The sequence below is a fragment of the Chionomys nivalis genome, chromosome 25 (genome assembly GCF_950005125.1).
Source record: "Chionomys nivalis chromosome 25, mChiNiv1.1, whole genome shotgun sequence".
In the NCBI taxonomy this organism is placed as follows: Eukaryota; Metazoa; Chordata; class Mammalia; order Rodentia; family Cricetidae; genus Chionomys; species Chionomys nivalis.
In genome coordinates, this window is record NC_080110.1 from 9,199,287 (window position 1) to 9,224,783 (window position 25,497).

Genomic DNA, 25,497 nt, shown 5'->3' on the forward strand with positions numbered 1-25,497 from the left:
ACAGCGGAGTGAAAATGAGATCTAGAGCCATTTCTAATCAACACTCAGTCAAGCTATAGCTTTTTAAATGCACCAGAAGTTGACTTTTCCTATGCTTAATATTCAAGCACCGTGACTTTTATTATATGAATCAGCATCTTACTATTTTAGTAAACTGAATATATTTGTAACCAGATCTTACTCTTCAGCCGGAAAAGCATTATTTCTTTTTAAACCTCTAAGAAATTAGAAATATCATTTAGCAATTCGGAGAACTTGAGAAAACTTTCCCAACATGATCCTGTGTACTCATGTCCCATGAACGAAAGGCCTGGGATTCAGACTCCAATAAAGCCTGACACCCTCCCCCCCCGTTCTCACTTTGCATCCAGTGATCCCCCTGAATATGCACCTGGAGTGCTGGCATTACAAGCATGAGTCAGGCCATGCTCTGAAATCTAGATTCTTACACATTCTTAACAACTTGCTTTACATGTGTGTCTTTTCCTGACTTGCTTATCATCAGGTCCCAATGAAATGGATCCGGACGCTGCGACTACAATCAGCTGTAACAAGGACCTTATTAACATACAAGGCTTGCAAGGGATAAAGAAAAATAGCCAAAGATTGCAAATGAAACAACAGTCTGGCCCCAGATCTGCCAGACATCAGAGAAAAAGGCTTTGGGGCATGACGACAGACCCCGGGTCACTTACTGTCCTGACGTTCCATCTGTAGACACACAGGGTAAACATTTGGTTTTCATGAGTGACCTAAACACCATGCAGTTCTAGGATAGTTCCGATAAAACAAACCTTGGCAATTTCTGCACTAGAAGCTGTCAGAATACGATTCCCAACAAGATTAATCACACTGTAAAATTTGGAAAACACAATTATAAGTTATCTACCAAAAAATGTTTTTTTTCCAGAAGGCTCTTCTGTTCATCAAAAGACAGCTATTAAACCCAGTCAAGAAAAAGTGAGGTAGCCTTAAGAAAACACACGTAAGGGCGTCCACTTGTACCCCATCAGCCTGTCCAAACACAAAATGAACTCATGGCAAGAAGTACCTAAGAAGGATCTTAGACTTTATTGGGCATAAACAGTACCTCGGTCTCATATCAAAGCATCCAAGAATCACAGAGAGCATGGCTTAAAGTCTGCACTAAAAACAGTACTTCTGGTTCATTATGACTCAGGTGCCCACTAAAACAACCAAGGAACACCAACTCAGAATGTTATAAGAGAAAATTACTCAAGAAAATGTCACAGAGAAAAAAGAGCTTTATGTTGGAAATATTTTAAATGATGAAAGAAATATGAAAACTATTATCTAAAAAGCATATCACTTAACATCACAATGTCCTTCATCAGTTTGTATGAAATTAATTAAGAGCCTGTGAACAAAACAGATCACCCTGGAAGACTGGGAATTCTGATTAAACTTCGTATTTCAGAGTCTGAAAGCATCAGCCCAGGGAGCAGAACACTGATAAAATAGTGTGAACAGGTTTCTGTTAAACTGGTGTGACTGACTCAAAACAGACTAAAAGAATTAAAATGATTAAGCTCCAATTTTCCCTGTGTTATAAATTAAAAGAATTCTTAGCAAAATTTCCCTAATAACTTCTTTATCTAGGGAATTGGAAACAATAAGTAAGAAAGTAAGACTGTTATTTAGGAATACAGAAGTCAGTTACAACACAGGAGGCTCCCTTTTTCTTGAGATTTAGCTATTTCCTTGTCCAACTGAAGGTACTGCTCCTGACATGTTAGTAGTGCTAATTATCAGAAAGATGCAAAATCACTAACAGTCCAAAGCCTATTCATATAAAGTAGAAGATTTTCCTCAGGGTAAAACACAGTTACTAAAGCTACAACAGTGAGACAAACATAAGTAAATTTCCTCACTAAAAGCAGACAGTAAGTTACAGGAATTCACACCCTTTCCTCCTAGAACAGCAGCATAAATTTAGTTTTTCTTACAGTCCTCCCAAATCATGTCTGCGAACTCGGTAAGTACACAGCAACGACAGGTTCCAGTGACAGAATGTTCCCAGAAATATTACCGAGAACACAATCAAAGCAGACGAGACTGGTATGCGGACAGCATCGCTGTAAAATGGATTCACCACGAAATACAAAGAGACAAGGACGCTTTCCAAGAAAGCTGACGTGTTTCCTGAGTCTTAGTAAGATAGGCCAGGCTGGAAAACAGCGCCATGACCTACGGAAGCAGAGGCACGGTTGTCTCCAAGTAAACGAGAGAAGGAGCTTTCTGCGGGGTTGGAGAGGGGCCTTTGATGTAGGGATGCCTCTCTGACATCGTTTCTTTGAGCTGCAGCAGGGACCCACAACAACAACAACAACAGCAAAAACCACAAGGGTGTTTCTTAAAATGGCACAGGATTTCCCTTTTGAAGGTGTATGACGCCTTAAAATGAACACACGTATGAAAATAAGGAAACGTGAAATACGCCACAGCCCAAACTCCTTTGAATCTGCTTTAAAGTTCCAAACCCCAGAGCACATCGATTGTAGGAATTAAATATTTTTATTCAGAACCTGTATCTTTGTTTTAGGAGTGGTATAAACAAAATAAAATACGAACAACATATTAACATGATCGCTGCAGTCACACACTGCAAGGACACAGCAGAAAGAGCTCGTTCTAATGCTCTGCAAGAGAAGAACCATCCTAGTTACCCTTATGGCAGCAAATTTTGGCAAAAAACCGATAAATTCTTTTCTTATTAAAATACTTAAAGAATTGCCTAGATTATCAGTCGTGCCATAAATAAAACAGCAGTCTATTCAAAAATGCCATTACCTCCCTCTCCTATCCCTAAAAGACCTGTCTATACAGGTGTCTGCTAATTTCAGGTCAGGTTTCAAAGCAGTGCTCACCCTGTAAATCAACGACTTAGCTTTATATAAAGTAAACACACACTCATTCCCTTCCAGTCTTGAAGCTAAAACACTTGTAAGAGGGCCGACCAGAAATTACTTCATCTCCGTCTTTATTTCTCTCCCACCTCATTTTCACTTCCTTCAACTGTTGGTTCTTCCTCCTCATCGCCGAAAGTCTGTCCCTGCATGGTGGTGAACAACAGAGACCTGGCAGCCACCTCTGCAGCCAGGCCAGCAGTGAAGGCGAATTCTGCTGACAACTGTGGTCGGGCCAGCCTCTGCTTAATGGAGAGCTGGAGCGAGTCCCTGGGAGATGGAGGGGCGGCGGCCCCGGCAGCAGCAGCCTGGGGAGACTCGGCCTCGCTCTCACACTGGTAGAACATTCTTTCTTCAGCTCCTCGGAGGAAGGCTTCATTTCCACACGTGTCTTTGTTTTCATCCTCCGGAGGACTGTCACATACAAACTCAGTCCTGTTTCCTTCAGAGTCACGTGGAGAAGGCTCACTACCTTCCTCTTCAGTACCATTCCTATTGACTTTTCCTGTCTCTGAATGCATGGGTGTTTCTGAATTACTTACAGATTCCACTGGGTCTACAGGAGACAAGGATTTCAACACAGCTTCAAAGAACAAAAAGAGGAAAAGAAAAGAAAAGAAAAAAACAACAAAAATAACTAAGGACCCAATGACTTTAAACTCCCAGAAACTTTTTAAAAAGGAACAACAAATAAATAAATGTTCAATAAAACTTTCTAGTAAAATAAATGTAAGGTTGTAAAATGGGGAATGTCATGACATAAAATGAGACAAAGGCAGTGGTCCTCCCAAGCATGGCCCTGGAATCAGCAGGCCCATCTATCCCGGAGTAAGCTGCTGGAAACAGACCCTAGAGTCTGATAACAGGCAGGGATCTGGACACGGGCTGGGGCGGGCAAGTTTACAAGCCGCCCACTTGATTCTGATGCACACTAAAGCTTGGGGACACTGTCATTAAAGGGGTACACAGTGTGGTTTTCACCACACAGATAGAAAGCCTAGCATGACCCAGACAACAGCAGCTTCATCACATGCATGTCCACACGCATGGGAAAGTGTAACAGAGAATCCAACTTACTTGTCCGCCACCTAACAGAACCTGAAGGGAAGTGGTCTACATTTCGTTGTGCTATGGAGAACACAGATGAAATAAATCTGCATTCAAGATCAACTACCAAAGTATAATACATAAATATCATGTAGATCCATACAGTAGATGTTGTCCTTGCAAGAAAAATGAAGGTTTAGTTAGCCCCTCTTGGTGTTAGTAGGCAGTGGGTTGCTGGCTAAGCAGTCTCTCCCAGCACGAGGGTTAGTACAATACAATCTATTATGAAGCATGGCAGAAGGAAAAAGTGCATCCTGAAGATCTGGCGTATGTTTAAAAAGCACTTGTGTAAAACGTGTCCATTTCCAAGAAACATCCCTACGCTGCAGTATCTCCACTAGGGAGGCAGCAGCAACAGACACATGGCCACAGCAGGTTCCAGAGCAGGCTTTCCCTCTCTAACTCCATTCAGACTTTACCCCTGTAGGCAGAGATGAAAACAACTCTGGAAGACACACTGAAACTTTTCATGGGAAGGCATTTTCTGGCATCAGTAGAGTTTTACTTATTTTCACCGACTATACAGCATTATTGCCTTTTCAAATGCAAATGGAATCAGACACTTGTTTCTGAAAATGAGACACATTTCTCTCATCTGCCCACAATGTCATTTTACAGCTAAATACTATGAAGGAAACATTGGCAGTCACAAAAGACACAAGCGTATAGGTAATACTATCCCCAGCATTTCTGCACACTCTTGTTCATCAGTCGGCTAGGTCTTCACAAGTGGATCATGTTTCAAGCCATGACGGCTGCTAACTGAATGCGGGAGGCAGAGTATGTGGAGGGAAGGGTCAGCTGAGGACAGTGTCCGAATGGAAGCCTCTAGGGGAGTAGATACGTTTTGTCTGCTGATCTATGTGCTACACACAGCAGTAAATAGTGTCGGGGTGTGACAGGTACTCGGTAACAACTTGTGGATCAAAGTTTGCTGACTGAATACTGCTGGAGAATAAAAGCCAGAAAAAAAAGGGACCGAAATTTAGAGACTGAAAATCCTCAACACAGAAACTGGCCATGTCTCTCTAATTCATGAGCAAGCTGATTCTAGAAGTCTGCTATGCTTCTGGAATGGCCACCATTGCTCCGCTCTTACGCTCAAGCTTCCTCTACACCCCAGCTACATGTCTCTCTGAGGTGAAAGTCTATGGTGGCAGCAGAGGTGGGGCAGTGGGGGTCACAGAGGAAGCGCTCGGAGAGGACAGCTTGGTGAGAAGACCGACTTGGTCAGAGACCAGCATCCATTTTCTTCACGAGTGTAAGCAGCAAGTCTGTAGGAATATCTAATTAGATAACTAAGTTGAGAAGGGCACCTTTATTAGAAACACTGGGAAATACAAGCGGACTTGGTGGATTCTTATGCTGGAAAGGCGAATATAATAAGAAAGGTGGAACTATCGTAGTTTTGAGACAGAATTAAGGAGCTGTTTGAGTCTGAACAAAGTCTGGAATATGTTACAGGAAAGCTTAGGGGATAAAGGTACTGAAATTGGGGTCAGCTAAGGGGCTCTTCTAATGGACAAGCATAATCTAGTGGGGATTTGGGTTCTGAAGGGAGCCAATGGGACTCAAAGAAGATTTGAAACCAACAAGTGTAGACTGGGCCGGAGAGAAGGTGAGTGTTCACAAGAGAAGACTGGAGAACCCCATGAGCTTTGCAGACTAGATGACCTATGCACTTCCAGTGAGGAAGGGAAAGGCAGGCAACTGGATCTGAGGGTCCACAAAGACACTCTAAAACGGACGGAAGGCCCATTCTACCTTCTTCTAAATCCACAGGGATTAACTCAACTGAGGATAAACTCAGTTGACATTGCCAATAGCAAATTTCTCTTCATTCCTTCATCTGCCTCCCATGAAGCACGACTGAAGAAAAAAGTGAGAGCAACATGAAGAAGGTTAAGGCCAGCAACAACATCCAAACGTGACCGAGGGAGTCAGTAACACCAGTACCTCCTCTGCTTCCAACCGCTGCAGAAACTTAACCCAAGTGACCAAGGGGCCTTCATCTTTATGCATTTTCAGCATTAAGCAGTTATTAATGGTGGGTCTTACTGAAATACTTTAAATAGAGAACAGAGCTTAGAATCTCAAATTTATTACTTTCTTTTACCTGTCCCTCCTACCCCCAAAAGGGTCTTGCTATGTAGCTTAGGTAGCACAAACTTGCAGCACCAGCTGGCCTCAAACTCAAGATCCTCCTTGCTGGGATTACAGTGCCATCATGGTTAGCTCAATATATTCAATTGATGTCCACTGTGAAAGAAATCTATCAAATAACTAAGTAACTGACAAAAAGGTGTAACTTCATAGTCTCAGTGTAAGTATAAGACATTCTTTTATGGATCAGATCGATTTTGCTGCTATATAAGAGTACTACACTAATTGGTTGATGCAGAGTTCTACAGCTAAGACAGCCTTCATGATTCAGAAAGAAAGGACTCCTGCCACTGAAATAACCTGGACTCTGAAGTCGGAACTTACCATGGTCACTAAACAGAAGCTGCTTCCACTTTTGCCTTTCTGCCTCTGACGCCTTGAATCCGAGCACAGACTTCAGCTCCTGCAGCACCCTCCTGGACTCTTCCTGCTCACGCTTCTGCCTCTCTTTGTCCTCTGGGGTCAGGCGGTACAAATCCTCCTTCCGGAACTCACTTTCTGGGTCTATGTCATCCACATAAGCTTCTAGCTCCTGGAAATGGACCAAAGACAAAGGACTTCAGGCAGACAGGACTCACTACCTGCAGCTACGCATTTTGGAGGACTTTCTCTTGGGACAATCATTATGGCAGTTGGAGAGGAAGGAAGGCAACAAACTTATCCAGTGATAAATTAAAATCTTCCCAAAGCCTAACAGTGGATGCTACAAAGGGTTCTAGAGAGAGAGTTAACACCGTCAATGAATATTTTCTACTCTGAGCTGACAAACCACATTCAAGGCACTAAGAGCTGATATTCTGATGTAAGTTTATTTGACACTATAGTCCTAACCTCATTAGAAGCAGAAACACAACAATTTATCTGATAGTACCCATATCATCTAAAATAAAAGTAGGCAAATTGTTTGTGGACCTCGACTTCAGGGGAAACCAATGCCGCTCACCCTTACCTGCTCCTCAGGGATGGGGTCTCTGTCCTCGATGTGCAGAGTAGGCCGAATCAAGGGTGCTGCAGTGCAGTGTGGGTTTTCACACGCTATTTCAGGCTTGCCTTTAAGAAGAGGGTGGGGGCAGAATGAAGATGAGCAGCAGGCCCTCAGAAACGAATGAACATCTAACGATATGACATCCTTGGCACCAACACCTTGTTGGGTTCCTAGACCAACTTTCTGTTTTCCCCGATTTTCTTATTTTGAGGTAGGGTCTTCCCAGGAGCCCAGGTTAGTTTTAAACTAATGATCTTGTATCTTAGGTTCATGAGTGTTAGATTTTTGATATGTACGTCCATATCTGGCTACCAAATTATTATGGTTAAAATACCTTATTTGTGAAGATTAAAGACACCAACGTTAATAGTAACAGCAGTATATTTACCATAAGGCTTTAAGTTAAGCTTTGAAGAATGGCCATAGTATCTGTCACATGCTTGAGGATGCACAAATGCCCAACTCCCACGAAATATTTTGTTCACAGTGTTGGGAGGGCTTTAAAACACATCATTATTCTTTCTCATAAAAAAAAAAAAAAGAACACAGGGAGTGGTGGTGCACACCTTTATCTCAGCACTTGGGAAGCAGAGGCAGGTGGATCCCCACGTTTGAGCTAGCCAGGTCTACAGAGTGAGTTCGAGGACAGCCAGGGCTACAGAGAAACCCTGTCTCAAAAAACAAACAAAAAATAATAAAAGAAAACAAAGATCGATCTTATGTTATTTTTATTTTCCCATTTTGCATTATTTTAACTCAGAATTAGAAATGAGTTACACAAGTAAATATTTTCACGGGCTCACCCAAGCTGAGTTTAGCTTTAATTAACTGAATTTCAATTTGCTATATAATCATGTGATTTCATATTTATATATAATTATACTTTTCATCATTATATACTTAAAAAGAAGTGGCATACTCCTGTAAAACCAGAGGTGGAGGCAGAAGGATTAGGAGTTCAAGGCCATCTCCAGCTACATTGGTGAATTCAAGGACAGCTACAAGAGACCCTGCTTGAAACCACATCCAGCCAAAGCCATTCCTTTTGTTTTTTTTGAGACAAGGTCTCTCGATGTAGTCCTGGCTGTCCTGGACCTCACTATATATACCAGGCTGGCCTCAAACTCAGAGATCTGCCTGCTCCTGCCCTAAGTGCTGAAATTAAAGTTGTGTGCCAACACACCTGGCTTAAACCAGTTTTTTTTTGGGGGGGGAGGTTGGAAACAGGGCTTCTCTGTGTAGCATTGGAGCCTGCCCCGGTACTCATTCTGTAGCCCTGGCTAGCCTCAAAAGAAGATCCGCCTGCTCTGCCAAGTGCTGGGATTAAAGGCATGCGCCCCCACTGCCCAGCCAGTTCCTTTATTACTCAACTCTGTAAGAGTTTCTGGAAGTTCTGATAGTAGAAACGCTGTCGACATTTCTCTGTTCGTTTCAGTTTTTATAAAAGGAGACACAATGCCCTGAACATTTAAATCATTGTGTATTTTATATTAAAATAGGAGTCAAGACTTTGGATTCATTTTGTGTGTGTGTATGTGTGTATGTGTGTATGTGTGATGTCAACAGACAGGCCACAGGAGTAAGCACATCTGACAAGCACAAGCTGAAAGGAATCCACCTTTTTTCTCTGTATTCCTCCGCAGCAGTTTATCCACTTGGGAGATGGCTTCCTCCCAGCAACTGTTGCTGGCCTGCACATGGGGCTCAATCAGCTTCAGCTTCTGCTCCAGTACAGGATAGGCCTCTGACAGCAGCTCTTGTGTCTCTTTAGTGCAAACAAGCTTCTCAAGCTCATCTTCAAGAATTATTACTCTGTGCAACACAGGAAAACAGAAACATTTTTTTATTTTTATTTTTTAAAATATTTATTTGTTTATTAGGTATACAATATTCTGTCTGTGTGCCTGCAGGCAAGAAGAGGGCACCAGACCCCATTACAAATGGTTGTGAGCCACCACCATGTGGTTGCTGGGAATTGAACTCAGGACCTTTGGAAGAGCAGGCAATGCTCTTAACCTCTGAGCCATCTCTCCAGCCCACAGAAACATTTTTAAAGTATGAAGTGGAAATTTTATCATTTAAGAGGACTATTTTAAGAATCAAGCCCATAAAATCGAACAGTTCTAGAGACAGATAAAGTTGTTCAACGGTGCGTGCATTTGCTACCACTGGACTGCAGGCTTACAGATGATGGAGTGGGGCTGAGATGTAGCTCAGTGACAGAGCACGTGGTTGGCAACCTAAACACCCTTCCCCCAAGAAACAAATGAAAATTTATACGGAGTAGTGTGTGATACAGTCCACAAGTATTTGTTACACACATACGAGACAATTTCTGATCTGAAAGAATAAATTAAGTCCATCTCCTAGTTTTAAGAATTAACAACAGGAAAATTATATACACCTATATATGTTGAAATTATATATATTTAAACTCATATATATTAATATTTTAAATATATGTTTAAAATTATTTGTAGACTTCTTTATCTTACATGCATGACATCTGCTGCAAGGACATCTGCACCACAAGTGCACCTGACGACTGCAGAGTCAGAGGAGGATGCTGGATCTCCTGGAACTGGAGTTATGGATGGAAAGCTCTCTTACAGCTTATATCACGGGGCTGGAGAGATGGCTCAGTGGTTAACAGTACTAGTGGCTTACACCCATTTGGGGCAGTGCATAACCATTTGTAACTCCAGCTCTAGCGTATGCAACACTCTCTTCTGGCCTCTGTTGGCACCTGCACAGACATATGCATAAATAATAAATCTTTTTTTTGTTTTTTTGATAGGGCTTTTCTATTGCTTTCTCTCTGTCTCTGTCTCTGTCTCTGTCTCTGTCTCTCTCTCTGTGTGTGTGTGTGTGTGTGTGTGTGTGTGTATTCATTCTTTTGGCTCTAGTGAACCCTTTCTCAAACACTTGGATAATCCAACCTCTGCTCCCACACAGGTAGAAATGGCCTTACTGTTCACGTCGCTATCTTAGGGTAGCATAGATAGGTCACTGGGATGCTCCCACCTCAGCTTCTTCCCTTCTCCTAGCCTATCTTTCCTGTGTCTCCTATCATCCTCTCAAAGGCCTTGGACTGAGGCAAAGCTCATCTTCTCATATGCTTCTGGGCTTCCAGGTCTGCGTTTATCTTTGTCCATCTTGTCTCCCTTCATCCCTCTTAAGCTTTTGGTTTGTGGAGTAGTCCAGGCCTTTGGGCCCACTTTAGCTTACATGTGATTTATGCATTTTCCCTTCGACTTCTTGACTGATAAGTCTACCAACTGCAATCTTATCACTTCAGTAAATCCCAGCAACCTTCCTCGACTGCCAGCGCAGCTTGAGCACCCATTTGCTCCAGCCCTACACTATGAAACCTCACATTTGTGGGAGAAATCCAGCGGGAATGACTACGTTCAGATGTACTTTCATCAAGTCTTTCTTTTTCTTTTCTTTTTTGAGACAGGGTCTCTCTCTGCAGACCAGGCTGGCCTCAAACCCACAGAGATCCACCTGCCTCTGCCTCCCAAGTGCTGGGATTAAAGGCACCCATCACCAGGCTTGGCTCATTAAATTTTTAAAATGTGAAAATTTCCATTTAGAAACAGATGAAAAAAATAGTTAGAACTGATAAAAGTACACCAAAGCACACTATAAACATGTGGAAACTATAGCGGACTGGCAATATTATGTAAAGTAGAAGATAAACAAATACAAAAATATGGACACTACCCTTTACTGAGGCCCAAAAGTTTATTCTGTGCTATAGAAATACTTCCAAATGTGCTGTGATGTATTGAGAAAGTAGTGAAGTATGACCCTTTACATAGAGATGCCTCTCATGCATACTGCTCCAGACTGTGGGTTCCAGTTTAAAGTCCCACCTTAACAGGGTTAAAAAGATGCTCACTTTTGATAATTCTCTCCATTTTATGTCTCAAGACAAGGAGCATCTGCTTTCTGCTGAAATCAGGCAAAGGGAAAACTACAAATGATTCTCTTAAACCATGGTGCTTCTAAATCGTTGCCTCCCTGGTAGCACACCCACAAACCTTCCTTCGTGCTTCACTGTGTTTCTTCTTTCTAATGAGGACACAAGAAACGGCCAAAAGGGGATGAAAACGTTGGCGTATCCCGGCAGTGCTTCCTTACCGAGTTTCTACACTTACTCATTCAGCAACGCTTTCAGGTGGAGCTGTAAGCTGCGCACTGCTGTGTGAACGTTATTCAGTTCTCTCGACTTCGGCTGAGTTTTGGATGAACGCTGCGGTACTGACTGATGCTGAGTTTCAAAGTACCGGAAGAACTCGTAGCTGCGCTTCAGCTCTTCCAAGCAGGCAGAATGAGCATGAGGTAGACCTTGAGTTACATCAGACAGAACTCGGTGAGGCAGGAGTGCCTCAGTAAGTAGGGGCCCTGAGGGCGAATTGGCTGTAGAAAGCAACAGGGCTAAGCGCCTGAAGAACTCTGAACTCTGTGCCACCCAGAGCTGGAACAAAACCTGAGAGGGAAAGAGAGACAGAAGGGGGTGGGGGAAGGAGGGCAAGAACACACTGATCAATACAAATATCGTCAATATTCAAACCACAAACTTATTTACCTTCCAACTTTTAATTTTTCACATTATCCTAAATAACCTCCCACCATTATCCTAAATGACGACTAAACTGAACCCGAATGAGTTCTGGGATTAGCCAAGGATGCTATCTGGAATTATGTAGGATCCAGGATTCTAATACAGAAGCCAACACCTATATGTAATTTAGCACAGTTCTACCCTAGATAGAAATGATCTAAGAATGGATGGAGGGCTGGAGAGATGGCTCAGTGCTCTTCCAGAGGATCTGGGTTTGATTCCTACAACGCATATGCTGTCTCAGAAATGCTTGTAACTGCGGCTGCAGAGGAACGGGACACCTCTGACTTCATGTGGAATCCAGACAGATAATTAAAAACAATAAAGTGAAGCTGGCTATGGTAGCACACGCCTATAATCCCAGCACTTGGGAGGCAGAGGCGGGCGGATCTGTTGAGTTTGAGGCCAGCCTGGTCTACATGGTGAATCTCAGAAGTCAGGGATACATACAGATAGATCCTGCCTCAAAAATTTATTAGAAATGAATTTTCCTTTTCAAAACCTTCCAAGCTGGTGAGACGGCTCAGCAGGTAAAGGCACTGGTTACAAAGCCTGGCCATTTGTCTCTCTCTCCACTACTCACGTGATACAAGGAGAGGACTCCTGCCAGTTGCCCTCTGACCTCCACAGGAACGCTGTGGTATGTGTGCATCCATACACATACACTAAGAATTTGAGGTTGAAGAGCTCAACAGTTAGCAGCATTTGTTGCCAGGATAACGGCTATGCATTCACTAGTCAAACTTATACTGTCAACACCTGTATGTGAGCTCTCTCTGAATCATCACTGATAACAATTCCCATTAGCTGCTCATATCCTTTGCAAAATGACTTAGTATTCCTTTCTTTTTTCTTTTTCTTTTTTTTAGAGTTTTATTTTATGTGCATTGGTGTTTGACTAGCATGTATGCCTGTGTGAGCATGCTGGATCCTCTGGAACTGGAGTAACAGACAGTTGTGAGCTGCCATATGGGAGCGGGGAATTGAACCCGGGTCCTCTGGAAGAGCAGCAGACTCTTGACCACGAAGCCATCTCTCCAATCCCAACTTAGTATTTCTATTTGTATTTCTTGCAGTAGTATTATTAAAAATTTTATTGCATTGAATGGTTTTGTACCTCTGTTCTGTGAATTACCAGTCCATAGGTTCTGAACACTGCTTTTTCTTATTCGCATTTGCAGTGCTGGGGATGCAACCAAGGTCCTCATGCATGTTAGGCAAGCAATCGACTGCTGAGATAAACTCCTACCCTTCTAAGTTTTAGTTACCTTATAATTCTTTATACAGAAAGAATTCAAATTATCATAGTTTTTCCTTTATTGTACTTCAGGTATATAGTATTTGAAGAAGAAATTTTATTTTTATATTGTCAACTATATTCTTTCATGAGGCTGTTTTAGTGAAAAAATTCTTTCTTAAAGTATGAAGAAAAAATTGGGGGAATTTTATAAAGGGCTATACACCCCCCCACACACACACACACCGCTTTGCCCAGGTTTGCTGAAATAAGCTCATGCAGGCTTCTTATCAAGTACTTCACTTATTTCTAAACAAACTCTATGGCATTCTTAAATTAAGAGCACTGACACCAAAATACAAAGGTCTCTTCATCCGATCTGTGTGTTCTCTCAGCTCTCAGTGTCATAACATCGAAAGCACCAGAAACAGCATCTAGGAGCGCAGAGGGAAACAGGACGTGCGCACTCCCCAGTCCTCCATTCTAAATGGGTTACCTTCAAGGCCGGCAAGCTGAAGCCATCTGTCAAGTTACGAGCTTCCTCTTCTGATATCTGCTCTTCACTGAGGCCGAGCCCCAGCTCCTTAAAAGGTACCACACAGATGTAGTTGGTAACATTGTCACTCTCAGAGTTCAGGGGGTAGGTTAAATTAGGTTAAGGCAATCAACAACAGCTCTTCATTAACACATAGTCAAAAATATCCAAAACTATATTTACTAATTTTATTCTGAACCTAGACTGAAGAGTTTCACCAGTTGTTTTAAAGAAATTAATTATAAAAAGAAATTAATTATAAGAGCTAACATATTGATATAATACTCAGGTATCTTATAGGATATTTGAATAAGCTTTTTGTTTGTTTGTTTAAATAGTTCAAAGTTGGCAGGCAGCACTCTAGTTACTGCCCAGATTGCTGCCCTCTTCTCTGTATTCCATAAACCTCTTGCTATTCTATAAGAAATAAAAACAACTTGTTCTGTCCTTCAAAACTGCTAAAATGCTGCCGTTCTTGACACCTTCCTTCTAAGCCGAATTTGTCCTTTATTGTGTCGTGGCTCAGGCCCTCACAGTGAAGTCTTCTCTTTGCCCTTCTAATCCACACCAGCCATCATTAGCTCAGCATGTTCTCACTAGCCTGCTCTGTCTTGTTACATATACACTGTCCCATTTTGGGTGTTTTTTTTTTTTTTTTTTTTGGTTTTTCGAGACAGGGTTTCTCTGTGGTTTTGGAGCCTGTCCTGGAACTAGCTCTGTAGACCAGGCTGGCCTCGAATGTCCCATTTTGTTATCTTACTCATGGATGTACCAGTATCAGTCAAATTATTTTCCCTCTTTAATTGCTTTTCTATAATATTATACCTGTATATAAAAAATCTTGTACTTGCATTTATTTCTCCTGAATTTATTCCTGCATCATACATTTTGTTTGTCCCTCCAGTTCTTCTGGGATATCTTTTTCTCCTGTGCAACCTCCTTTTCTGGCTTTGAACAACTTGTGCCTTTTCAGTGAGAATCGCCTCAGTGTGGCAGGAAAGCTCACACACGACCGCATCTACTCTTAACACGGACAGCTATCTCATCTTGGGTGCTGTTCATCTAGATGTGGTCAAAGACCAGACAATCTGGACCAAACCCTCAAGTACAACATTACTTTTGGCAACTTTAAACACAGAAAGCAAAACTCCAGCATTCTTTTCAGGCCAATGGCCTTGTGTCTAGCCACACTGTTTGGCCAGGGCACACCTACTGACTCTACCATTACACCACCAGACTGGCACACATGGATTCTTTGAAGTGACATCATTCATCTACTTTTCAGCTATGCATACCCTTGATGGCCTGGGCAGTTTCGCGGATGCTCTTAAAGTGAACACCAAGGTCTATAACTTTGACCTGTACAGGTTTGGAGGGTGCTTTAAGGTCAAAAGAGTAGTAAATCATTTCACAGGTCTATTACAGGAAGTCCCATGCAATTTTTTTTACACTTACTTCTTTTTTTAAAAGCACAGTTGGGGTGTAGGAATGATATGAAAGTCAGAAGACAACTTGTGGGAGTTAGTATCTCCGTCTTCCATGAGGGTCCTATGGAGCAAACTCAGGTCTTTGGGCTTGGTGGGTAAGTGCCTTTGCTTATTGAGCCATTCCACAGACCCAGACCAACACTGTAGTTTTTATTCTTTGTAATACCATGTTTTACTATGCAAACCAGGCTGGCCTAGAACTCAGGAATCCACGTGTTTGCCTTCTGAGTACTGGATTAAAATGTGTCACCACGCTGGGTATGACAAGGTCTTACTATGTATAGTCCAGTCTGGTTTGTAACTTCCTACTTAGCTGAGGCAGCTAGCTTTTAATGTTTCATCACTTCCCTCAACCGCCTGAGTGTTGGAGGATGTGCCATTCTGCCCTGTGTGTTTCTTTGCAGTTGGTTTTAGAATAGGAATGCATGCGGTACTAAGGGCAACAGAAAACTGCTTCTTCTTCCTGTCATTTAGCCGCATAGTTTACCTGTCCTAAAGCACTGACAGTCCTGTTTCCTTATCTGCAGCCTTTAAGGTATCTCATGGACAGCATATACCACAAAAGAATCCATGCATGAAGCTGTGGGTGTTTGGATATCTGCAATGATAACTCGTATAACTACATGCACACAAAAACATAAACTTATTTGTCCATGCATATGTGCAGAATGCCTAGGTACAAATGGACGGGTACTATAAACAATGCTCTGGGCACTGTGCTAGCCCTCTCCCCACTTAAATATAACTTGGAGATCTTTCTATAGCAGTTTGCCAAGATCCTTATTTCTTGAGATGGGATCTCACTGTGCAGCCCAGGCTGACCGCTGGAATACATGCCCTGCTGCGATTATAGGCGTGAATCACAATCACAACGCCAGCCTTATTGTTATTTGAAACAGTTGCATATTTTCCATGCTTTCCATCAAACTGGGTACTCTTTTTTTCCTTCCACAAAAGAAACATTTTAAAATCACATTTTCGGTTTCTTCAAGTTTTTCATTCTTTTTGGGTCAGCTTTGGAGATGTGCGCTCTAAGCAGGGAAGGGCTGTTTACTCATGTAGTTCCAAAATCGCCATCAGAGAGTTGCACGAACCACCCTCTTAAAAGTCTAACATCCATGCTTACATTATGTTCTAATTATTGATCTTGTATATTTTTATTGCTAATTTTGGCCAGTTATACTGGGTTTTACTTGTCTTTCTGTTCTTCGAAAATAAAGGGTTGGCAGATTCATTGTCATTTTACCTCGTGGGGTTTCTTGTCGAGGAAACACAACCTCTCTGCCCCTCTCTGTAGCTTGTTTCATACCCACCCCCTGGCAGACTGCTCACTAGTTACGCAATCCTCCCACTATACTCCAGCTCCTATACCACAGCAGGATCTTCAGACTTTCCGCCCCACCTGAACGGACATTCTTTCATCTTTCTCAACATTCATGACCTAGCGTCACTGCCAGCTCCTCAGAGAGGCGTTTTACCCCAAGTCAATGTAGCACCTCACAGATAGTTCTCTACCTCAGACGCCTGGACTTTCTCCTCCACAGTAATTATACCTGCAAGTCTTTGTTTGTTTGCTTTTAGAGACAGGGTTTCTCTGTGTACCCCTGGCTGTCCTGGAACTTACTCTGTAGACCAGGCTGGCCATGAACTCAGAGATCCTCCTGCCTCTGTCTCCCAAGAGTTGGGATTGAAGGTGCACACCACCACTGCCAGCTGTATCTGCAAAGCCTAACTGCTCATTTTTATTTTCTGATCCACTAGAAATAAAGCTTCCTTGGAACAATGGTCCTTTACCTTGTTCACTACAAGGTCCTCAGTACCGAGAAAACTTCACTGGTGAATTATTTTTCTCATTCTCCTTACTCTGAGTTCATGTTCCATGAGGTAGGTACTATCTCTGTGCATATAACAGTGGTAGAGCTAGCAACCAGCACATTGCCTAGCCCTGTGTTCATGTTCAGGAAATACTCACAAAATGAGTGACTACTCTCACATCTCTGTTCTTCCCATTTACTTTCTGTTTGTTTGTTTTGTTTTTGTTTTTTTTCAAGACAGGGTTTCTGTGTAGTTTGGGCTGTTTTGGAACTCACTCTGTAGATCAGGCTGACGTTGAACTCAGAGATCCACTGCCTCTGCCTCTGCAGGGATTAGAGGCAACATCACCATGCCTTGCTCTTTCCATACTTTTTTTTGTTTGTTTGTTTGTTTGTTTTTGTTTTTCGAGACAGGGTTTCTCTGTAGCTTTGGTGCCCGTCCTGGAACTAGCTCTTGTAGACCAGGCTGGCCTCGAACTCCCAGAGATCCGCCTGCCTCTGCCTCCCTAGTGCTGGGATTAAAGGCGTGCGCCACCATCGCCCGGCTAGACATTTCCTTCTTGCTATTTGTAATGCATTTATATTTGCACAATCAACTCCTATTCATTCTTGGATAATCCTGTAAGTCAAGGTTACTGTCCTAGAATGTTCAAAGGCACCCTGAGCACTTATATTCTGAGTGCTGTTTATCTATTGATACCACTCAAAAGTCCTCAGAAGTGGTAGGACAAGTTCTTACTCTGTCTCTTTAATACCTGGTAGTATCTGACACACAGCTGGCACATTTTATGCAGTGGGGAACAGATGGACACGTTCTTGATAAGGATTAACTATTTTCTATTCACTTCCAAAGAGGCAGAACAGTGTAGCTCTAAAGAGTACGTATTTACATATATGTACATATACACATTATATGGTTTAAATTATAAGTAACTTAACTTCTGTTTTTTGTTTTCATAAAGTAGAGATAGGAAATATATCCAGGAAGGCTGTGTAGAGCAGGTAGTGATAGAACATAAGGCATACGTAAGCAGAAAACATCATCTTAATCAGTACCCAGCAAACTGAAGGTAAAGAGTAGCTCTTAGCCTCTTATTTACTCATAATTTAACAAATTTATGAAACTTACTTTATTAATTATGAAATACTGCCATTTAAAAGATGACAGTAAAGCAGAGAATAGTTAAAAAAAAAAAAAAACCTAGCTTAAATTCACTAGTCACCGTGCAGTAAAGAATGATACAGCCACATTCTGAACTCAGGACACCCAGCTCTGGAGTCTGCTGCCAGGTTACTACCTTGTGACAACACAAATCTGCCAGTCACTCACTTCCTAGAGAGTCTCATCTAGCACAGCCAAGCTCTTTGACCAGTGAGGAGAGACTTCCATCCAAGAATGTCTTCCTGACTGTGACTGTCACCCTCCCTGCAATGCACTTCCAGTTTTGAAACAGAAGTGAAGAGAGAAATTAGATTTGAAATAGGCGATCTCAATTTATAGTTCACACCTCAGGATGCAACTGTAACATCTAACCCAGGGCTCTGGAAACACCGTTAGCCTCATACGGAGACAGGAAAGGATATTTTTTCAGCATGTACAGGGTAGCTAGCCTTGCAGCCTGGAAGTTGGCTCTCACAGTCCTGTAGACGGCTTTCCGAAGGCCGATGAGATGCTGGCTGGGATGCTGTCCAGCTTTATTAAATGAGCAAGCAGCACTGACCCTGTCAAGCAAACTTGAAAAGTAAAATGTGATACAACTGTACAGGTGTCCTAAAGTTTGTGTTTCCTAAATCTATATTCTATTAAACTTAGAGAAAAATTCTTTCTTAAAATTATTCTAAGTATCTCAAATCAGGTTTTGCCTCCTTTTTCTTGATACATGACAAACCACTAAAATACACAAACAAAACAAAAAACAACTGAAAATTTAAAAGCTCATAGAATATTTAGTCAAATATATAGAACATGAATTTTAATTGACATAGACTAGAGGTGAGGACCATTTCTGTAAGAATTTATGGCTTTCTACATAAAGATAAAATACACTACAGTAGAACTACTTTACAGTTTCAAAACTCCACATCTACAGGTTCTATGAAGGGCTTAATTATCAACACTTTCTCATGCTTAATATGCATCTACATTATGTTCACTGATCACTTCTTTGGTCACGTGTACAGAGCACTTAACTACCATACATAAATCCATCTGTACGTCCATAAAAGTAGGCAGAATTACTTACCCACCTGCTGCCACTGGCACTTACCTACTCACAATCAAGTAGGGGAGGCAGAAAGGCAACAGGACCAGTGGCCAACAGGGGAATGCAAGCAGAAAGGCAAAGGAAGGGTTACGATGCGGCAAGCCAGCTGCTCTTGAGCTCTCACATTCATGGCTTTCCCTAGGCCAATGGAAAGCATTTGCAGCACCGACAAGAGATGCGCTACTTCATGACTGAGAGTAAGCTGGACTATTCTGATCAGTAACCTCCTCCAATGGCAAGACAAAATGTCAGCATTTGTAAACCTTCTTCATAAAACCACAAATCTACAGTACAGACATTGAACTAGAATGTTGACAGTGTAAAATATATGGACAAAGATGGACAGACTTAATTTTAAGTAAGGGAACACAAGAAAGAAAGGCGAAAATTAGTTGCTAGAAGGAAACACTGAGGCAGAAACAAACCATGAAGCATTAGGGCTTGGGCTTTGCTGAATCCATTTTACAGATGGAAATATTTCTAAGACACCGTGAGGCAAGGTCGCTTGCCACTTTTCAGCCCAGTGTCCAGTTAGATGGAAACAGTGAAATGACTTCTTCCAACACTTGTCTTTACCCACCTGTCACCTGATGGCACAAAGGCATGAGAGGGGTGGGGAGCCATGCTTAATGGCCCACTTTACCTTTTCATGTTAAGTCCATGGAACAGATATGGGTAAAAGTCAGAAAACTGACAAGTCATAGCGCCTTGCACACACGTGTGTCTAAGCACTGGTTGGGCACATAGCCACTTACCACTCAGGCCTCTCCAGAAAACGCTGTTATGTTGACAATGAGAAGGAATTACCACTTAATTTAGGCGTGACTGTTTTAATTTTTAAAATTTGACAAGCAACTCAAAATTTGCTATTGACTGGCAAGAACTGAACCTAACCTAGCGGAAGGACAACATGCACAGGATTGTCAGGCTTTGCACCGAGCACAGAAGGCATGAGGTTGAGGTTCTTCCACGTCATCTATACTCTCAGGATTGTTATGAGGAGCGCAGGGCGTGAAGACCATGGTGACCCCACAACTGTCCAGATAGAGCCTTTAGGGCCAGATGAAGTATTAGCCTAGAGCACAGTGAATGACGCAGAGGCTACAAAAGGTGTCTCTCTCCTGAATTTTACTGTCTTCCAACCTCAACTAAGTTAAAGCAATTATTGTTCACTGCAGACTGACTTTTCCTAACTATAAATGGCAAGAGAAAAATGTTATATAGTGGAAAGGGGAAAAGAGAGGTGACGGGACGGCAATATGGTTATATATATGTATGAAAATGTCACAATGAAACTCACTGTATGATATGTGCTAATTAAAACATTTAAAAATTACATAAATTATTGAATATACTATAGTCTATCCCTAACTGTCATTTGTGAGCATTTTGTAGGTAGCCTAGTGTATTGGAAATGGGCTTCTGAAGTCAGATAAGATGAATACCTCTAGTTGTATGGGAAACTGATTAGCACAGCACATGGAACACAGCTGCCCTGTGTGCGCTAAGTGATGTAGACACTTGTCTACGTAGATAGAGATGCCAGGGTACTCGGGAGGCCAAGGTCCTGCTGAGACAGTTCTATCATGAATCCCAGTAAGCCTCAGCAATGCCCCTGTCCCCACTCCCCTGCGGCACTGCAGTGACAGCTATACCATGCCGGGTTTTTAACAGAGGTGCTAGGGATGTGAACTCAAGCCCTTATGTTTGCGCAAATGTTCTTACCTGCTGAGCCATCGCCCTAGTCCTGCAATTCTCCTTTTAGTAAGCTCCAGCATGTCCTGGAGCATAAGCACTGACAGCTAGACTGCTAACCATTCAGTTTCTCAGGGGAACATGCAGCATCGTTATTAACAGGATACTCGGAGGTCTAGTGCTTCAGCAGCTGCTGGTGGTTACCCAGGGAGTGTTACTAACATATGTTTAGATTTTAACGTGAAATCACATTAGATACGTCTGCCATCTGAACTGGGCAATGAGGCTTCTGGTAGGGAGTAAGGAAGCACACATCTCCTGGGTCGCCACGGCATGCAGTCCAGGGTTAAATGCTGTCACTGTCTCACCCAGTCACACAGTAACAGGCCAGAGCCACTATGGTTCTCAAAACGTTTTCCACAAAACAAAGCCCTACTACACATCCATCTAGCATATAATGACTTTGTCCCTTCATTAACAGACTACGTGGACTTCCCTGCCATAACTGTAACGTAGAAATAAAAACAAGATATTCTCCTTAAAGTAAATAGCAGAACAGAATCATTAAAAAAATAAAGTGAGAAATGAACTCACAGAGTAAATCCCCTGGAAATGACTTCGGTTTCTTGAATAAGACGCAAGGACTTTCTCACAAGGTTAGTGAAGGCTCGGCTATTTGCTGCCATGTCTTCCAAACGGGCCCTATATTTTCTCAGAGTCATTTGCAGCTTGGCTGTCCTCCATAGTTTCAAAGCCCGCATGATCGAGTAAAGAAACAGAATTATTCCCCATACCATCCATGAAGACACAGTCCACCACGTGGGAAGCATAATGAGCAAACTAATGAAGGCAAGTAGCAGTGAGGCATCCCTGCAAACACAGAAACCAAGAAGACGCTGTCAGACGAGAGAGAGGTCGGCTACTTGAGCTGGCAGAAATAATGACAGATTTCAGTTTACTAAAACAAAATGCTAGTGTCTTTATGAAGCAATACTTTTAAAATGTGGTACACATAGTGATGTGGAATAGTTTTCAACATTGAGCATGTCGGCTAATGCTGCCTAGGTATTAAAATCTGGCTGGTGAATTTAGGTAAAGGGCACTTGCAAGAAGTGTTGTTTATAACTGGTTTAAAAAGTTCAGTATTTAACATGCAAATTACAAATTAACAACCCAATTTTACAGATCAGATTTAAAAGAAAACTAGAATCTCAAAGATAGTTTGAGTTTGTTTTACCCAAAGCTTTTTGCACAGAAACCATATTCTGCACAGGCAGCCTGTGCTTTACCTGCAGGCACTGTGGTGCATGCCCACAATTGAAGCACCTAGGGGGCTGCATATAAATAAGCTACACAATAAAACCTTGTCGCTAAAAGATCAAAGTCAAAACAACAGCAATAAAACACAGTTGATAACTGAATGGTCATCTAATTTAATAATCATTACTAGTTTGAAAAAACATTTTTGCCATAGATCATGAAGTAGATAAGCCCTGTACTTCTGTACTACATTAATGGAAATAAAGGTGTGCATCAAATTTTTATTTGAATCAATTAAACAATGAAAACTTTGGTGAAATGTGTACACATAAGACAAAAGCACAGGTGAGTGCATCTACGCATCCGTGAAAACAGCATCAGCAATCCTCGGAGGTACAGGCACGCTCAGTCCTGTGAGAATGCTTCCTGTGTGTTGCAGGTGGCTCTTACTTTCTGAAGCAGGGTCTTTCTCTGCACCTGAAGCGCACCATTCTGCCTACACTGGCCAGCACGGCCTCCGGGCCTGCTCATCTCCACCCCCCATTGCCAGGGCAGCTGCACACCACCCACCACACCTGGCTCTTAGACTTCATGTGGGTGTCAGGGACCTGGACGCAGGCACCAACGCTGGTGTGGCAAGCACTTTACCCACTGAGCCACCTCCCAGTCTGGAGCCCTAACTTCTTCTAGAATCTATTACTTTTAGTAAAAGCTATTTGCTATGTAGACCAAGCTGGCCTTGAACTTAGAGAGATCCATCTGCCTCTACCTCCTGAATGTCTGGATTACAGGCATGCACCATCACAACTGGCCCATTCTGTTTTTTGTTTTTAATCTTCCCAGGCAGGCTATGCTGCCTGTCAACAGCTGCCTCCCCAACAGTGGCATTACAAACATATGCTGCCATGCCAAGCTTTTTAAAATGTGGTTGGTTCTGGGACTGAACTTAGGTCCTCATGCTTGCATGGCAAACAAACATTTAGCAAATGCTGTCTCTAGCCCTATAAATACATAACATCTATGGTTCAATTTGCTTATATACATACTTGTAATAATAAATATCTATTTTGTGGGTCTTTTAGAGACAAGGTCTTCACTGTGTAGTCTAGGCTGGTCTTGAACTCTTGGGTTCAAGCAAGTGTCTTAGTAGCCTACACTCTAATCACACTTGTGGGACTCCACAGCACTGTGCCAGGCAAATTCTTCTATTTTTAAAGAGAAGAATGTTTATTTTTCATGATGGTATTTCAGTGACTTCTGGCTTGGAAACACACTTGGCTATCCATTACAACGTGACAGGAAAGGGATTCAGAACACAGGACAGTTAGCCTAGCCACTTATGTAACTGGAATAATTTGGGCAGTGACTTTGTACATTTGATTCATTCATCCCTTCTCTGTCATACATAATAAAAACAGGAGAAAGGCATCAACAATTCCCATACACAATTGTACATACAGAAAATCTTTTAGTATTTATCTTTTCCTTATTGAAAAAACTATTTTAAGATACATTGCTACCTAGGACTTTTGCATTATACTCAAATCTTTCCAGTAGCTGAAAGATTTCAGGACTGTTTTAGTTTTTTGACACAAGGTCATTGCTATGTTACCCAGGCTGGCCCCTAACTCCTGGGAGCCTGTGATTCTCCTGTTTCAACTTCCCAAGTTGAAATAGTTCAAGTCATTGTCACTTATGATCTCTTCTCAGCCAAGACAACAATAACTACTGTTTTATCTCTATGTCCCAGCCATTAGTACCTCTGTGACACAGCCATGATACTAGCTGACTAGGGCTGACACGCACACTGCACTGTGGTACTGATATTTTGGTATATTTATCCCTGACAGTTGAGTTGCTAAGCATACAACTAATTACATGGTAATTTCCCCCAGAACTTTGGTTCTGTTTTTAATCTCTGACATATCACTATATTTGCTGTAATTATAATATATGGAATGTTCATAAGGCCTTTACAATAGAGAATACTATGGTAGATTTCTTCTGTCAATATTCTACATGTAAGCAGACAAAATAGAAATGTTTTCCGGACAGTACCAAACATTAGGGGTTGCCAGGGAGCTGAGTGTTGGAAGGTGTCCATTTTCCTGTTGAGGTTGCCCTGCAGACAGGATGCTGGGATCAAGTAGCTCAATTAGCTCCACATCCTCTTGTAGCAGGACTTCCTGCTGCAGGATGATATGTAGTGAGTCCAGTCGGAATCCAGTGTCCTTGCCACCAAAACAGAGGAGGAGATGAATTAATACATAGGTAAGACTGCATTAAATGCTAAGTTTAATATAAGTACAGCTGCAGGTATTTATTTACAAAGTAGAATCCTAGAAGAAACAACAATTCAACCTCTCCTTAGTGTGACAGGTACTTTCACTGTAAAGAGAAAACAGAGATTGAGATGGACATTATTAAGCTACTAGATGTGAAAAGTAAATTTGTAGTAATGAGATATAAAGTAATACAGATCAATAAACTTAGTCACTTATGCCTGTTTGGTTAAATTACTGGTATGCAATGTGAAAACTACAATATACATAGAAAACATAATACAAAGGATGCTGACCATGGACACTGCACCAATAGAGCCAGTGTGGAGATTTGAATGGGAATGGCCCCGTAGGCTCCTATCTTTGAACACTTAGTCCCCAGTTGGTAGAACTGTTTGGGAAGGATTGGGGAGTATAACACTGTTGGAGGTGTATCACTGGGGATGAGCTTTGAGGTCTCAAAAGATTTGGGCCATTTTCACTGGACTTTCTACCTCCTGCTTGAGGATCAAGATGTGAACCTTGTCATGAATTTTAGCCCTCTAAAACCATAAGCTGAATTAAATTCGTGACAGCAATAGGAAAGTGACTAATATAGCCAGAATCTAAGAGATTTATCAATATAGCCAGAATCTAAGAGATTTATAGAGGGACCGAGGCCTTCTGAAAATGAACACTCAGACACTGAAGACACAAAAAAGAACAAGATTCCATGTCTTCCTCCAGAAGTGCTGAAGATCACACCTCAGGCATGCCAGGCAAGTGCTCTGTCACCCAGTCATCCCCCGGCCTCTAAGTCTCTACACCGAAGAGGGGCAGAAGCTGCTACAGAAGAGACACAGAAGTCAGAGCGAATACAAGAGGGAAGCCGAGCTCGTCTAAAGCATGAGGAGAAGTGACGGGGCAGAGGGAAGGCTGCAGCGGACAGAAAGCCTGTCTAGTCCGTGGGAGTGGAATCTGCTGTCAACAGGGAGCACTGCAGAGGGTGAGCCAAGGCAGCGGCATCTAAACAGTCAGTCAGTTCTCACAGTGGCCTACGGTGAGCACTCACAGCGATGAGTAACTTTCACAATCCTCAGCTCAAAGCGTAAGTCTTTGGAAGTTGTTGGTT

The 25,497-nt window shown here is 42.1% G+C and overlaps 1 protein-coding gene across 2 annotated transcripts in view; it reads right to left on the reverse strand.

The window, feature by feature from the left end:
- Nucleotides 1-800: 800 nt before the first annotated feature.
- Nucleotides 801-25,497, reverse strand: part of Vezt (vezatin, adherens junctions transmembrane protein) — a 53,085-nt gene continuing 28,388 nt past the window's right edge. The window contains exons 4-12 of one of the 2 annotated variants that reach the window (XM_057758171.1): nucleotides 24,163-24,335; nucleotides 21,439-21,714; nucleotides 18,470-18,607; nucleotides 13,546-13,693; nucleotides 11,346-11,677; nucleotides 8,801-8,994; nucleotides 7,147-7,247; nucleotides 6,522-6,729; nucleotides 801-3,510 (exon numbers count right to left, since the gene is read on the reverse strand). In XM_057758171.1, coding sequence (XP_057614154.1) covers nucleotides 3,002-3,510; nucleotides 6,522-6,729; nucleotides 7,147-7,247; nucleotides 8,801-8,994; nucleotides 11,346-11,677; nucleotides 13,546-13,693; nucleotides 18,470-18,607; nucleotides 21,439-21,714; nucleotides 24,163-24,335 — 2,079 coding nt within the window. In that variant the 3' untranslated portion in view covers nucleotides 801-3,001. Of the gene's footprint in view, nucleotides 3,511-6,521; nucleotides 6,730-7,146; nucleotides 7,248-8,800; nucleotides 8,995-11,345; nucleotides 11,678-13,545; nucleotides 13,694-18,469; nucleotides 18,620-21,438; nucleotides 21,715-24,162; nucleotides 24,336-25,497 lie in introns of both variants that reach the window. The other variant, XM_057758170.1, reaches the window with a different exon arrangement.